The 17,427-nt window shown below is 28.2% G+C and overlaps 1 protein-coding gene across 1 annotated transcript in view; it reads right to left on the bottom strand.

The window, feature by feature from the left end:
- Positions 1–1,740: 1,740 nt before the first annotated feature.
- LOC123298608 (excitatory amino acid transporter 1) overlaps positions 1,741–17,427 on the bottom strand; it is a 42,638-nt gene continuing 26,951 nt past the window's right edge. The window contains exons 4-9 of the mRNA XM_044880694.1: positions 11,186–11,225; positions 9,018–9,201; positions 7,732–7,965; positions 7,446–7,637; positions 6,626–6,760; positions 1,741–1,978 (exon numbers count right to left, since the gene is read on the bottom strand). Of these exons, the coding sequence (XP_044736629.1) occupies positions 1,807–1,978; positions 6,626–6,760; positions 7,446–7,637; positions 7,732–7,965; positions 9,018–9,201; positions 11,186–11,225 (957 nt within the window). The 3' untranslated portion in view covers positions 1,741–1,806. The remainder of the gene's footprint in view (positions 1,979–6,625; positions 6,761–7,445; positions 7,638–7,731; positions 7,966–9,017; positions 9,202–11,185; positions 11,226–17,427) is intronic.

The raw sequence follows: 17,427 nt of genomic DNA, 5'->3' as shown, positions 1-17,427 counted from the left end.
TCAAACTCTCGCGACAAATTGTGAATTTCGACAATTTGAAGTCATAAAAAGAACGTGAATATGATATTAAAGTGCAATTTTCGTAATGGTATGTACATTTAATTAAAATCTAATTAGAAATGAACCATTATATGAAAAAATATATTCTTAAATCTAATAAATATATTTTTAGAGCAGCCTAGATGAAGATTACGAGTTAGATGAAACAACAGATTTTGTCTTATATATATTTTTTTTTTGGGTTACCTATTTCTTTTCATTTTAAAATTAACATTTTTATTAAAATTAAACCTTCTTCTCTCAAACAAAATAAGAAATTAATTCCTGTTCTTTTTTAATTGTACGTATAATGGACACTAGAAAAAATTGTTAATAATACATTGCTCGAAATGATCATTTATTTTCGTTTCGAAACAAACTTCTGCCTGAAGACTATATTTGTCAATAAGACCCTTTACATTTTTTATCGTGGCCCTTGTCTAAAAGACAATGTAAGGTGACTCAAACGATCTTGAACCGGACTGCTTACGCCTGATCAAATAGCTGTAAATGGTTTGAATCTATTTCAATTGGAAAGAGCTAATTCTAAGATATCTAATATTTTCACATTTCAAGCAATATAAATATTGTAATAATTATTTTTGTCAATCATAAATATTGATTCAATAAAGTGATCGAAGTGAAAATTAGTAGCTATATCATGGAAGGGCGTGACTTGCTGAAGTTATTGGGTAAACATCAATATCTCAGACATTTATCTAGATACTATTCTAATTAAATCACAGCACAAGGCGATTGAGCAGCTCATAAAAAATTATTAGGTCCAATCGAATATTTATTTTTGACAAAAATTTACATTTATAAATAATTAATTTAATACATTATTGTCCAAAATATTTTTAATATCTAAAATTTTGTTAAAAGAAGAAATTCGTTACACTTTCTTTTTTTTTAAAATGTACCCTCAAATAGAGTTTGTTAAGACAGTTAATTCCGCCATTTTTAGTCCTCAAAGACCTGATAACATATACCGTAAAGATTTGCAGTGTCGATTATCGGGTATTACATTCTTGGAAAATATGCAAATTGATTCTTAAAAGCTAAGAAAATTTGGTTTGAAAACAATGGAATTGTAATTTAGCCTTGAAATATGGCGGAAATTGAAAAACTCATACTAAAAAGAGGTTATGTTTTATATACACCACAGATTTTTAAAACATGGCACACATATTTTTTTTTGTGTAGAGTATATTTTGGTTTGGTTTTTGTTTTGAACATAAAAACGACTAGATTTATGGTAAATTTTTTAGTAACATTTAATTAAAAGTTGAAAAATTATGAAATTCTTCTTTTATCCTGGCTCGAATCCAATCTTGGTGTTACACATTGTCTTATTATAAAATCTATAATTTCTTACGCAGAAAGCGTTTCTACTTTTTTTTTATTATTGACTAATTAAATATTCTGAATGAATTTTGAATTTCTTATTTTCTCTATTCTAGTTTTGAGACAGAAAATGAAATAACATCGGTATTTTCCAAGATTTCCGGGATCAGGGCAGGCACCAAAAAATATCGTATAATTTATCAACTTTTAATAAATATTATTAATTATCTGCACAAAACAATTATTAATTCGGCAAGCATTTTATATATTATTTCTTAAATGTTAAACAATTATTTTTTTATTACATCTATTTTTTCTTCTTCTATTTTTGTTGAAATTCGAGAGTGTGTTGTGTGAATTTTATTTGATTTAAACTGATTTATTTATTTATTAATTACATAATAAATATTATCTGTTCGTTTATAGTCGTGTATCATCTGCTTTTACAATTTCCACCAATTCAGTAGGGTCAGCAATAGCTCTTTCTAATTCTAAATCATTTGATGCTTTTATGTCACCTTTACTCATAATATCCACAATTTGTGCTCCCAATGCATCACACATTACGTTGATTGTTGTTCGGAATCGATCTCTGTAAAGTAACAAAAAAAGAAGAAAATTAATTAACGTGCAAATTGAATAATTTAGGACCTCATTCTCCCATCGCTTCCACCATATTTGATATACATACGTTTTTGAATTTTAAATAAAAAATTTTTTTAGTTGCAAGCTTTCATTCTAAAAAGTAGGAAATAATTTTCTACTTATTAATCTCTCATACATGACTATTTCTAGAACTTTGAGATGTTTCGAATCATTTTTGATATTTTAAATTGAATCCGCCCAGCTTTTACAAAAAGTCATGTATGAATGACACATAAGAAAAATTATTTTCTACTTTTTACTCGTAGTAAAATAGGCTTTAAAAAATATTTTTTATTTAAATATATTTTATTTTATTTAAGAAAATAGCCCCAGTTAATTAGAAAATTAGATTGACACTTCGAAGGTACATAAAATATAGACCGTTTAACATATGTAATCAATACAAATTGGGAATATTGTCTATAAAATAATAAAAAGTCTTCCATTAAGAGTGTCCGAACTTTAAACTTATACAAATTTTAAACGGGATATGATTGAAATTTTTTGTGGAAAAGGTTTTTGTTACATTTTGTATGATATGTAATACCAGCCAAATGGTAACCGCAGCTTTGCTGATGAAAGGCTTATGTGAAAAATTTAATCTTTAATTACTCGATCTTCAGGATTATATTCGATATCATCAATGGCATTTTTTTTATTCACTTTTAAGGAGAGTTGATCAAAAATCTGCTTTCAACGATATACGCGTGTTGTTTGATTATTTACAAAACCTGTTGATTCCAAGAATTTTACCAAACAATTTTACCAAACATGTATAGAATATTCATTTTGATAAAAAAAGTTCAATGATTTGCATGTGTTGTTCAACATTGTATGAAAACTTAAAACTTTGGTATAGCTGTGTTTTTTTTTTTTTAATTATTATTTAGGACATTGATGAACGAGCTTGCTCGGTATATTTTTGTTTGTTGGTAAATCGTGGCTCGCTTAACAAATCTACTGAAACCTAGCTTTAGTGTTTCAGTGTTGGTAAAGCAGTTAGCTGCCCCCAATTTAAAAAAATAATTGTATTACTATTCACCAATAGATGTCAGGAAGAGCCATTTTTTCAGTTTATGTTTCAGTTTTTCTTGAAAACATGGATAAAACGACGTTTTCTAAAAATGATACCCAGCTAGATCTGTTTTCATCCCCAAAACCTCCTGTATACCAAATTTCATAAATAAATTTTAAAAAATTTGCAAATTTTTTTGATTGGCATTTCAGCATCGATGCCATTAACTAGGCAGCATGAATTCAGATTGAATTTTTAGTTTTTTGCGTGACGATCACGTGAGTTTGGTGCTTTTTCCCCACCCCATAAGTGCCCAACGTGCCTAATAAAGTTTTCACTTCTAAAAATTGTCTCATAAATTAAAAAATTGAATGATATCTCTTGTTTTAAGTTTAAAATTCAAACACTCTTAATGACAAACTGATTATATTAATATTATAAAACATTTATAATTAAATAGAAGGGACATTACATTATTATATTTATTTCAAAGTATGTTGAAGTGAAAACCTAATGAGGTATCAGATGCAATTAACTATATTCAACAACATCAACGAAACCTATAACAGCATCCTGTTGTATGTATCTATCAAAATGTATATTATATTCGTTTTCCTTGTCGCTCTTAATAATAACACCTAAATCAAACATCAAGCATCAACAATCCATAGATGAGATATTATCACATTATTGTCATTGTAAATATTCTAATACCGAGTGGAAAGGATAACCGCATAAACCATATCGAAAAATAGTTTTAATTAATCTGGCAGTAACAAAAATTTAATTTTATACGATTTTCTAATGAAAACTGAGGATTGAAATATCAAAAACTAATATACATCGAAATAATCAAACAGACTTCTGATGTGGCTAACAGTATGAAAAGATGCTTGATACCGATCTACTAATAGAATCGATTAAATCACTAAAAGGAATTTTAAATGAAAAACTGAGACAGGCAGCATTAAAGCAAAGCAGCGACTGAATCTTAAGAAGAACTTAAGTTTATATAACTCCAGAGTAGTTACAGGAAAGAGAAATAATGGAAACTATGCGATGGATGGCAAGAGAATGTTTTAAAATTTTTGGATAAGGTTTTCTAAACGATCTAAACAAACCACTGAAAATGAACATTGTAAATATCAAAGTTGAAAATGCTTTAAGATAAAAGTTTAATAAAAGATTTTATATAAAGGAGCATAACGAGGCCAGCCTCCGAGAGCTAATTTGGCTAAATCTTTACTATAATCGAAAATTTAAGGTCCTGGGAAACAAATTAAAATAGAGTTTCAGTCGAATTAACTTACCAAGTGATAGCTTTTCGTTTAGAATAGACAACTTTATTACTCGGAAATAAAACAAATTTTTTAGAAATGATTTTTTTTATTCGGGAAATAAACATATAACTATAGCAATTGTCTATTATAGAACGATTTAGCTATTGTTATACCAGTAATAAAAAGAACCGAAGAATTGAACAATTTTTAATCAAAACTCAATCGATTACCCATCAAAAATTGTACCTCTTTTCGACCTCTTTTGTACCAGTTGAGTGCTACACCCCTCCCAAGTTTTATTGTCTGGTTGAAGTACCCGAGTTTGGAAACGACAAATGGAGCTCGTTGATACGTAATGTTTACTATGATTTATTTCGACTGATTTTTAAAACTGACATTTTAGGCATTTTTGACAATACAAATTTTTTGATTCCGTGAGATTACGCTGAAAAGTGGAATGAAAATGGTTTCAGAAAACAAAGACTGGAATATACACTTTTACCTTTAGGCAAATGCAGGTATATATACTTTTTTTAACCATGAGTGTAAGTAAAAAGAAATAACTCTAAAAGAGTTTAAATTGTCCACCGGTATGTAAAAAAGACATAAAGTTTATTCCTATTTATTTATCAAATTAATAATGTTAATTAGAAAATTTTAATAGCTTTTATAAAACTTTGTCTAATTGTTTTAATATAAAAACAAACAACCGCCAACCTAGGCTACTTTTCTAATTACGATTTTAAACTTTTTTAATTCATGTAATTTATGCATTAATTTTATGCCTTTAGGCAATTATTTTTATTTACAAACATAAATATTTAAAAAAAAAAAAAAAAAAAAAAAAAAAATAAATACAACATTAATTATGTATATTTGCATAAAAGTTTGTCCTTTTTATACCTACCGATGTAAGAAGAAAAAGTCTCATAGTCTCATTATGCTGTAATAGCGCTGTTCTTTTCTACTTAAATTCAGTACTCTTCATCGATGCAAAAAGAACAAACTGAATATTCTTTTCAAAATATATTTTGACAGATGAGATATTTTAATAGAAATTACTTAGTTATAGGGTACAGTAATTTTCGAAAGGAGTTAAAAATGTCATTCCCTATACAGGTGATTTTAATAAAGTGTTTAAGTGACGAGGCTTGGTTTTTCGAGAAGGAATTCAGAGAAAATTGCCAGAAAAAAATAATGATTTTTATGCATTTTTAAATTTTTTCCTACTTTAAAAATACTTATGCATATAGTTCCACAGTCCAAATTGTTTTTAATTGAAAGAGTCGTAAACTCACATATTCGAGAGGTTGTCGACATATTCAAATCGTATATCTTAAACGATGGGTCATATTGCTTGAAAATTCCAATGCTGTTTACCTTTGTTCAAAGTTTTTTGAGAACCTATCCTACTTTTTCAAAGTGCATGGGTGGATAACAAACATCCCAACTGACTATATTTTGAGAGAATTGGATGACAGGGCAATAGATAATTTCGGTTGCTCACCAGTCTTCTTCATTATGAATTCTGGGCAAACTTTCTCTTTGGGAATGATTTTCAATGCAAAGATAAATAGTTAAATCGTCATTCAAATCGAAATTTATGCCTACACAGTAAGAAATGCATAGCGTTTACTACAATGCAGCTATTGTGTAGAGACAGACACTTTCATATCTATTTGTAGGCCTGATGCCCATACTGCATTCAGTCGTTCACCATAACTAATGCCTAATGTTACTATTCCCTCAATACAGTACACAGTATAGCGTTCACACTGATACTAGCATAGTGATATCTACAAAAAATTTCTTAAGTGTATTCGTAAATCATCATTTCAGAAAATGTAAATTTTGAGCATATTTTAGATAGTTTATGTGTCGCACGTGAGGAAAGAGATTTCTTTTCCAGTATATTTGACGTAGTTCTTGTAATCGACTCTGCAACAAAATCTCCAACAACAACTGACATTTTGAAAATTTAATTACGGAGACTCCGTTTTGTTGAGGTCTTCACAAAAGCTAACAGTGTCGGAGAATGTCAACTATATTCTAATCAAAATTAGAAAAAAACAGATATTCATCAAATTTAAGCCTGTAGCACAGTTAAAAATTAGCCAAACCCAGAACTTTAGAAATGCGGCTCTCTTAATAACGCGTTTTGTGAGTGTTGTTGGACTACGTTACGCCCGTACAAATTTTAACTAGTTACAAATAATTACAAAAAATGTACGTTAGCTTTACTCCTGTAATGAAAAATAATACAAAATTAATAAATACTATTAATACGAATAATACTCACAGTAACCAATCAACGGCAATAATCAATGTTACATCTTCTGCTGGAAGCCCAACAGTATCTAATACCATCACCATGGTAACAAGACCAGCTTGGGGGATTCCTGCCGCACCAATACTGGCTGCTGTTGCTGTCACACTAAAAAATTTACGAACATATAATAAATAATATAACTTATACAATATCATAATAACATATTGTCATATTATATTCTTCTTATATTAGAGTTTATTATTGGGATTATATGTATCTATAATTATAGATTATTGACTATATACAGTGTGGCCACTGTATGTTGGAGTAGCGAGAACGATTTAAGTAATTTGTTCTCCCAATATTTTTTACTCGATAAGACGTATCAGATGGTTTATGATTTGAGATGGAGGAATTATTTTACTCCTGCAATTCAAATTACATCGTAAAAATTACGAAAATATATTAGGCGTTGTTTTATTTCGAAAATTGATAGCATAAACTCTTCATTAAGGCAGTTGTCATGGTATGGACATAGTGTCAGAAAATTTTTGTACAACTTTTTGAATTTTTGTTTGGGATAACATTACAAACCCATTCCCTATGGCCATGAAGTGTGAACCTCAAAAAGTTGGGTTCCAAATAGGGGGGGGGGGGGTTGAACTATATTCGGTGAGCTGATTTTTGGCTAAATGGTTAATTCTAAACATGAAAAAAAACTTATATTGATCTCGATGTGTCAGAGCGAGAACGAGTAACTTTAAACAATAAGTTTCTGGGATTTATAACAACAAGCTATTCACAGTTATATCTATTAACATTAAATTTTTTTATTTTGAAATTTACTTACCTAACAGCTACAATACTTCCGAATGATAATGGTATTTCTCGAATTTGTGCAATAAACAATGCAGCAACAGCCTCATATAAAGCAGTTCCATCCATATTAATTGTAGCTCCAATTGGAATAACAAATCGACTGATGCGTGGATCTATTCCACAATTATCCATGCATTCTATTGTAATTGGCATAGTTGCAGAACTATAAATAACAATAATTTTGATTTGACATGTATATTTTTTTTAAAGTCGCCATGTTGTTTTAGCAACTAGAAATTTGGTTTTCCAAAATTTACCTTGATGCTGTTCCAAATGCTGTTACCAATACTTGACTCATTTTTCCAATAAATCTGAATGGTAATTGACGTGTGCATACGAAATAAATAACGGATAAACTTCCAAAACCATGAATAAATAATCCAAGTAATACTGTGATGAAATATAAACTTAATTTTCCAACAATTTCTTCTAAACTCTCAATTTCTAAAATTTTAGCTGTTACTAAAAAGAAGACACCAATAGGTGAAACCCTAAAATAAAATAATTATACTAATTTTAGCCTAATAAGTAGTACAAAATATTTAACACTGTCCATAGGATCCTAAAAAAAAGGTCAATCGCTTTTTATGTTTTTTAGCTCTTGGAAACTTTTTTTGAATTCCCGGCCGAATTTTAGGGCCTTTTTATCTGTCTCCATTTTTTAAGATACACCCACAGCTAAAGTAAATTCTCTGGCCAATGACCAAAAAATTCGCTATCAACTCACCAAAAAACATAAAAAACAAAAAATGATTTCTACAAATCAAGTATAACTTGCTACGAATCTTATAGACAGCGTCTGGAGTATGCTTAGTTAAAAAATGTTCCCCCAACTATTTACAAATATTTTATTTCCTGTATAATTCAAAATTTGAACACAAAAATTATATTATCTTGGCTTTTAATTCATAAAAATGAAAATAAAATGGATTTAATCCAAAAGAAAATTTTATTTACAAAAATTGCATTATTTTGGCAATACCAAACAGTTGAAAACATTATAGACAGGTCTGTAGACTGAAAAATTGGTCGAGACTCTGATCACATTAATTGTTAGAATCCCTTCAAACGACTATTCCGTTAATTCTCAATCACATTTTCTTCGAAAAATAATAGCTTAACGAATGTTTTTTGTTGCGCAAGTTAGATCTTGGCGCCGTTTATAAAATAGAAATAAAATGCAAAACTGATAAGTTGCATCAGGTTTTTCTGAGCACATTTTCGAATTCGTTTTAAATTTAAGTTAGTATGACTAATTCATATGCGATTAATCAAGCACTCACAATTTTTCATTGACATAAATGGTACTTAAATTAAAGAAAAAAAAATTTTAATCATTATATTTCGAAGTAAACATGCTAAAACATTATCGAAATAGGCTTGAAATTTTTTTAATGAATTTTTACAATTGATATGCAGGTTAAAGTCCTTACCCATTTTCGGGCTTGGAAATAGGCTATTATTATTTCTCAAATATGTTACGCCAGATATAAGCAATTGATGTAAGAAAGTACTTATAATAATAAATATAAAAAAAACGTACCAGATTACCCATTTTGTAACAACCATCATAGCTTCACTGAGGGCATTGAAGAAATCCAATAATGGTTTACCAGCATCACCCATTTTTCCCAAGGTAATACCAAATACAATACTGAATACAACCAAACCCAAAACATTTGTTGAATCACTATTATCTGGTTTAATCTTGAAGTCAGTGAGTGGCACTAGAAAATTGAGAAAATTATGTAAAATTTTTGGTTGATTGGATCCACGATCGAATTGCCAAGATAATTCTGTCAAATGGGTTTTTGCCATCTATTTTCAAAATTATAGAGAAATTTGCATAATTTAAAATGTTGCTATAAAATTGTTTAACAATAAACCTTTAAATAACTATTCTGTCAATTTACTTTTTCGATAAAATAGACTGGAATAAAATATACCAAAGTTTATAATTCGAAAATATACAAACATTTTGAGATATACAAAACTTTACACATCGGTTAAAATTGACCATAAAAACTTCAAAATTTTCTAGGTATTCCCAATCGAATAAAAAAAGAATTGTAAAAAACTAACTACTCTGTATATAGATAGTTATGCGTAACACATAAATTTAAAAAAAAACGCATAGTGCAAGCTTTTTTGCCATTGCGTTAACCCTGTGATTCCGTCCACACACTGAGTAATGAGCTAGCCATGCCACAAATGGGGTCAAGTTATCACGTGTCTTCGGTTTTTTGGCCCTTATTATTAGTATTAATTCTGTGATTACGTCCACTTACAGATCCAAGGGTCAACCTGAATTCTAATGCATGGCTTTGCAGTTAAATTGTCGCGTCTGTATTGTCTTTTTTCTGTTTGTTAAGCAGCCCTTATGTTTCCGTTTCTAAACATTATTAATTCGCTCTATTATGTGTAATTATTGTTTTATTTACAAATCTGTTCAATAATATTTAGTTAAAATTTTTAATCCGGGATGATTAAATACAAACATTTTTTTATTAGGTCATGACTCTAAAAAATCAAATGTTATATTAATTAATATCACATAATTAATTAAAATTTCTAATAATTATTATTACAAATAATTATGGTTATTAAAATAATAATTAGACTAAAAAATAAACTGAATTGTTTACATATATTATGATCGAATAGGCTATTTTTGGATACAGTAATTTAGTTCTGACATTCAAAAGTTCGAAATATAAAAATTGACAGGCTTATTTTTAAAGTTTCGTCCATACTCTCGCGGAGCAGCATGAAGTCGGTTGAGGAACGAGAATGTGGAAGTTATACTTGTGTTGTCCCGCTCTGCCTTCGCCTTGCCTTAGGCGACTTTGCTAGAAAACCGTTTTTTTGTATCCGAGGCAAAGCAACATGAGCTATGTAAAAGTCACACATTGTGATTAATTTATCGTTCTTCGCTTAATGATCGATTATCATTCAATGGTTTTTTATTAATAATTTTTTGCGTAAATTACTCATTCTTTATTGATGATCTAATTTTTATGTTTTATGGTCAATAAGAACAAAGTTTTAAAAAAAAATGTTGATAAAAGAATTATTAGTAATCGTTAATCCAGTTCAACACTGTTCATACCAGAATTGTATTAGCATGTGCTCAAAAATTTATGAATAATCTGGAATTTTTATGATAAACTTTTTCCAACTTAGCAATAAAATATTTTGTAATAACTTTTAAAAGAAGAACGAATGGAATGTGTGTCCAACTATTCAAGGAAAGGCTTCTTTATTTAAAAAAATTTCTTCTTCTAGAAAAAGGGCTATGAGCATTTTCAATAAAACATTGGAATTACATTCTTTTTCGCGCTAATAGCGTTCGACTATTGGTGGCTAAACAAAAAAAAAGATTCCAACCGATACTTTTTTATAGTGTATTCTCTTAATATTCGAGACAGTGCTCACTCCTCATGGAGAAAATCGTCTAAAGATTTAAAAAAAATTCTATTTTGTTCATTAACTTCTGATTCTGATCTTTGGTAACTGATTACTGTTTATAGATGGCTTTTGACATAAAATTTGAAAAGCTTTTTTTGTTTTAATAACAGCATTAACATTATTTTAGAAAAGATCATTATTTATTTCATCAAGTTTGACCTTCATAATTTTTTGCCATATTTTATGTTTAAATTAATTTGTATATGTAATTGGCTTGAAATAAATGTAAAATATTTTACTTACCACCTGTAGAATTTTCCGGAACAATCAGTGTCGTTTTATACTAAAACAAAACAAAAAAACAACATCTTAGTTTTTATAATTTAAAAAAAAAAGTGTATTTCGAAAAAATGTAAAATTTTTAAGACTTGTTTAAGAATTGGTAATACGTTAACTACAAATCAACATCCCCCCTAGTTTCATCCTTAGGTAAAACGAAACTTTACTACAAAACTAACATCGAAACATATTTTCTTGAAAACATTTCTTGAGTTGGCAGAAATTTCATTCACATTTTTTACTTTCGTCCTTTTTAACGATTTTTATAAAATTTTTGCATTTATTCATGATGTTTTCCGAATTTATTAAATCATACTTCTTGAAAATAGTAAAATTTTCCGCCTACAATTTAATATTTACTTTTACTAATAGTAATTTTTTTAATATATTTGGGCAAAGATCCAAAAATTTTCTTTGAATTGTAAAATAGATATATTAATTTAAAGTGTGCCAAATTTTATGCTTAATTTTGAACGTTGTCATTTGATGTTCATGTAGTTGCACTTTAACAAACTGCATTTTTTATATAAAATTTACGCTCACTTGCAGAATATATTCATAGCTTTATGTAGGTACTAAAATATGCAGGACTATTTATTTACTAAATATCATAAATATGATTTAATTTAATATATTTTTCATATGCGATGTTCGATAATTCATTATTTCGAGAAAAGTGATAATTACGTGTTTACTATTAGAGTAAGTATTAAGAAAAATGAGAATCCTTGATATTTAAAAACAAATTTCTTATATTCCCAAATTCGCCAGTAAAATCTTACAATTACAAAAACAACTATAATCGCAAAACGCGATGTAAAACTGTTTTTTTGGTATGCTATTTGGATCTTTTTATTCAATTATTTGCCTCAGTTTAGTAAAAATAAGGTTTATATTTAAGGATTCTAAAGCCTTAATATTTGGATTTCTTAAATTCGATATTACAAATTTCGAATAAATACATTACATTCTAAATTCATTTAGTTTATTTTCAAGTTATTTGCGAACTTGATAATGAGCCAGATATGAATGCTACTAAACTCAAAATATCTAATGTTAGACTACAAGCCCATGTTAAAATTTTTCGATAGAAATGACCCATCAGGAATCATGCTGGAAAGATACTTCTATATCTAAAAACAGGTTTAAGCACCATGACGTCAGTTTTGTGTGGTACAGGTAAGAATATGAGTGTCACATCCTTGCACCAGTAAATATGTACGGCGTTGCTAGATACTCTAAATATTCGCAGCGAATTACAGAAATGCCATACAGAAATAAATCACACAGGGCTTCAGAAATTGACGGTAGATAAAAAACTGACGACATGATGCTTAAACTAACTTTTACATATACTAGCATCTTTTTCCATATCATTCCTGGTGGGTCATTTCAACCTAAAAATTTTCGCATGGGCTTGTAGTCTATTTGTTCACAATAGTACAGAATAATATTTTTATTGTTAACTTATGTCGAAATTACAGTTTATTAGATAATATTTATTTATACGATTTCATACGATTTAAAATATTGATTTTAATAGTTCTCGAACTCGTCAAGTTCTTTTCTTTTCGTATGATTTGATTTTTTTTTATTATTATTTGAGAATTGAGAGAATTTGATCACTTTTACAGTTCATTAGCTTCACGATTAAAATTCGAGGCAGAATTAAATTGACCAGTTCTGTATAAAAACAACTAATTAAACATTTGTATGCGAGTAGGTATTATAAATAACACATTACTACAAAATTATATTTACAATATATTTTAATATTTTAATTAATTTTTATAATTAATTATACAAATAAAAAGATAAGAAAACTTCACTTAATGTTTTTACCATGAAAAAAATGATCATAAACTCTTTACTTGAAATGTCTACGAACCTTGATCTAAAAAATTGTAATAAACAATACGTAATTTTTCAATTAGGTCAATTGAGTAGCGATTCAGGCAAATTTATCAACATGTACATTTTGTGTTTTTGTAATTTTTGTTTATACAAATTATCTTTTCTGCAAAATTTGTTGAAGGATCTTCTTTGTCAAAAAATTGGTTGAAGAGTTTTAATTATATTAATAACTTGAACGAATCACATACAGGAAATAACGAATCAAGTTTTTGTATGATGTAATAAATGTAATTACTTAAATCAATAATATAATAAAAAAAAATTATTTTGCTAGAATCCTACTAAAACAAATGTATGGTAATTTGGCCGAAATTAAAATTTACTGATAATCTAAGTGTTTTTAAGAATGTATGAGCATGACAACAATGTTTGATTTAAAGGCTCAAAATTTTGTTATAGGCAGACTTTTACTCAAAGAATATATGGTAAAATTTGCAAGTATCGGTGCAAATTAAAAAAAAAGTCATTGAAAATCGATATAAAATACATTGGCTCTTATGGAGGAATCTCAAAAAACATATTTTAAAGGTTTTTGATTATTTTTTACTTTGAATGAAAACAAATTAAAAAAAAAAAAAAAAAAAACTTTTAATAGAAAGTAAACATATAAGCAATGGAATAGAAAAAAAAGAAAAAACCAAGTGTCTCCGTCCATATAAGGGATGTTAGAGCAGGGATTGTAAGAACTGAAAATTTTCCAGCTTCTTAAAATCGTATAAATATAATAATAATCTTTAAATTTTTTATCTTAATTTCAATTAAATTTTATTTTAAAATTTCATTTTAACAACTGTACAGCCTTTTTGATTATTTAATAAATATGAGAAAATTATGTTTAAACATTCTAAAAAGAATATTATAATCTTTACTCTTGTAAAACGGTTGCCACCGTCTGTCTGTTTGTGTGTATGCTCAAGCATCATACAAAAACTATTCGATCCATTTTGATGAAATTAAAATCGTTTAAAAGTTTAAGATCAATTCGTTCTTATTATAAAACATTCTATCCTCAAACATTACACAATACAGAACTAGAAATAAGCTCTGATGCCAAAAGCTGGCATCGGCTACATTGCCAGCGAAATAAACTCTAAGGCTGGATTTTGACTTATTGGTAACATTCCTTTCGACAACACAGGCTTTATCCTAACTAGTGTTGTCGAAAGGAATGCCGAGTGAGACCAACGGACAAAGAGGTATTATACTGCAATTCCAGCGGGTTACGGCTAGTAGTTAGAAATAATTATATAGTAAGCATTTTGTTTTATTATAAATACAATATTATATTACTTAAAAGTAAACTTAAGTCGTATTTTATCAATTTATTCATTTAAAATAATAAATATGATTTTTTTTGTACAATTAAAACAAATGTTTATATTTACATAAAAATAAATTAGTAAGAATCTTGCTAACAGATTAAATTGCATAATTGTGGGGCTTAGGCCACTATTAATGGTAAGTCATTTAATATTACAAGGTGGTCACTAAGCCCACTAGAGTTTTTACTATGTTGAATGACATCAGAAAATCACTTGATCCCAAAATTTTTAACAAAATCGAAAATTCTTCATATTAATATCAACTACAAGAATTTTATGTTAATAATGGTGGGAGCGCATTTAAAATTTATCCCTATCCCGTATCCAACTTTTCTGATATACTCAATGAAATATGACTATTTTACATTTAACAAAATTGAAAACTGTTTATATCAAGAGGCTATAAAGCGGTGGTTTTTACTTTAAGCCCAGTGAAGCGTGCGGGTATCAATCTAGTAAAATATAATAAGCAAGTAGAATTGAAGAAGTAGTCAATATGGTTTTGTTTTCAACCAAAAAAAAATGGGAAGTAAGAAATTGTCTGGTTAAAATCATATTTATAGATCATTTTATTGCTTTTTTTGTAAATTAATTTTCTTAAGAAATAAGAGTAAATTTTTCAGGGCCATATAATTACACTGTTGATAAGAGAAATTGGATATCTTAGGAAACTACACACATGACGTTTTGTCTCAAGTTGTATGAAAATATTTATTTAATTTTGGTAATACAATAAAATATTAAATTTAAAAAATAGAGTTTTAATTTGAAATTTTTGTTTACACCTATACCTACATTTTGTTCGTAGCATTAATATTTTCAAGCGTTACAAACTTCGGACTAAACTTAATATACTTTGATATATTTCATATACACATAGTATTAAAACTGATATGAATTAAAACACAATCCATCAACAGAGTGGTTAAAACGGATTGCGCTACGTTTGCATAAAAGTAATCCAGACCTTCATTAATCTTTATGGCTACCAAACTGTAGCATTTAAATATCTACATGATAAAAGGGTGTTTAAAATGAATATCTGCATACAAAGAGCTATTTATAATTGAAACCGGTTTTTGGGTATTATCTTTTCTTTGGATCTTTCTTTTCCCAGTACATATAATTATTAGATATTACATAATTTCAAAACTTTTGAAAAAAAAAAAATCATAAAAAAAAATGAAACCAGAAATTACATTTAGAACTAGTTTTAACAACTTGTAAAAAATTAAAATATGTTAAAATAAAAATTCTAATAAATTTTTTAAAACGCAGTGAATGATTTCACAAACGTTTAGTTTTCTATTCTACAAAATATTTTTGCCTTTGTACTTATTATTAACTTCCCAGAGGAAAATCTCCAGTTTCACATATTTCCGCGGTTTCAAGGCCGCAATATCCGAATCAAACCTCTTCAATGTGATAGCTGTGTATGTGTGTGTACGTATGTTTGTATGTGCGTATGTTCGTTCGGATTCTTTCACCTCGAATATCTCGCGAAACAGTTATGGCCTTAACACGTGACTGGGCTTATTCAACGCGTAATTGCGTATTTAAGAACTGAAAGAATATAGCAGAATTAGTTGAGCCGTTAATGATAATAAAAACTGGAAAAGACTGAATAAACAGAATCTGAAAAGTGGATAAAACACTTCATTTTTCGATGGAAATAATGATCGTTCCAGCATAAGTTGCAGTACATGTTCGAAGAATAATCTATGAAGGCTAACAGGACTTTCTTAAATGTTTTCCCCCCTCTGGGAAGTTAGTCGTGTGGACTACAGGGTCGCACTCACACGACTTCAGTTTCACACCGACTATGTACTACCAATTTTATTCATTAAAAAATTATAGTCCTTATAAACTTTTAAGAGGGACCTTATTATTAAAAAGCATAGGCAATAAATATTTAGCCTACAAAATGTAGTTTTCGAATTTGATTGCCAATCTTAAATTGCTTGATGATTTCAATTTGTTTTAAACTTTCAGAATAATATGGTTAAAGTAAAATGTAGGTAAAGTCACGAAAATCCAATCTATTTCTCTTTTCGACAAATATGTTTTTAAAGAAATTAGCCGAAATCGATGATATCCCGAAATCTATTCATTTAAAACTTAAATAAAACCGATTTTTGTTTTTCCAAGGTCAAAATTTATATGGGATGTATGTACTTACAAAAATTGCAAAAAATGGAGAGTTTTTTTACATCCAGTCTCGATAAAATCCATTATAAAAGTTAATTCTGACCCAAAAAGTACAAAAATCGGGTGCATTTGATGACTGGTCTGATAGTTTTTGAGATACGAACTAAAATTGAACCAAGCATTGCGATTTCTCAGAAACTTTGCATTTTAACTTATGATAGGTGAAATAATTTTTAAAATGTAGTTAATTCTAAAATGACCATGTCAAAACTGGACCCAACACGGGAAGCACCCAATAGAAATATTCTTATTTCTTTCAAAAATTATATCCTAAAATAACCAATTTTCTTAAACCCAATTACAATAGTTTATTATGCATAAATAAATAATAAACTATAATATAATATTTTTATAACATTACCGTAAAAGAGATTTTAATTTAATTCAGTGTTTTATCATAAATAAAAATTCAGTAACCTTGATATTTTAAATTTTTATTATCTGAAGCACATTTGTTTGGATATAATAAATATTACCATACATAATTATATAGTTATAAAAACACACGATCTATAGTAATGTAAATGATGTCCTTGACAGAAAATGACAAGCGGTTTGATCTATTGCACGGTGTTTTTAACCGATCCTCATTGGTCTTATTGGTCTTATCTTTAACAAATGTCAATGAAAAAGAAAAAATACTTTTGAGCATCAGGGCTCCATCACTAATATCATTTTTCTCCCTTATTAGGTTCATGTTATTATTTTAGGTTTCTAGTCGCATAATGGAATACATAAAATAGCCATGCTTAAGGAGTCCTC

The sequence above is a fragment of the Chrysoperla carnea genome, chromosome 4 (assembly GCF_905475395.1).
Source record: "Chrysoperla carnea chromosome 4, inChrCarn1.1, whole genome shotgun sequence".
Classification (NCBI taxonomy): domain Eukaryota; kingdom Metazoa; phylum Arthropoda; class Insecta; order Neuroptera; family Chrysopidae; genus Chrysoperla; species Chrysoperla carnea.
Note: the sequence above shows the minus strand (reverse complement) of the source record. Positions and strands in the feature narration are given on the sequence as shown.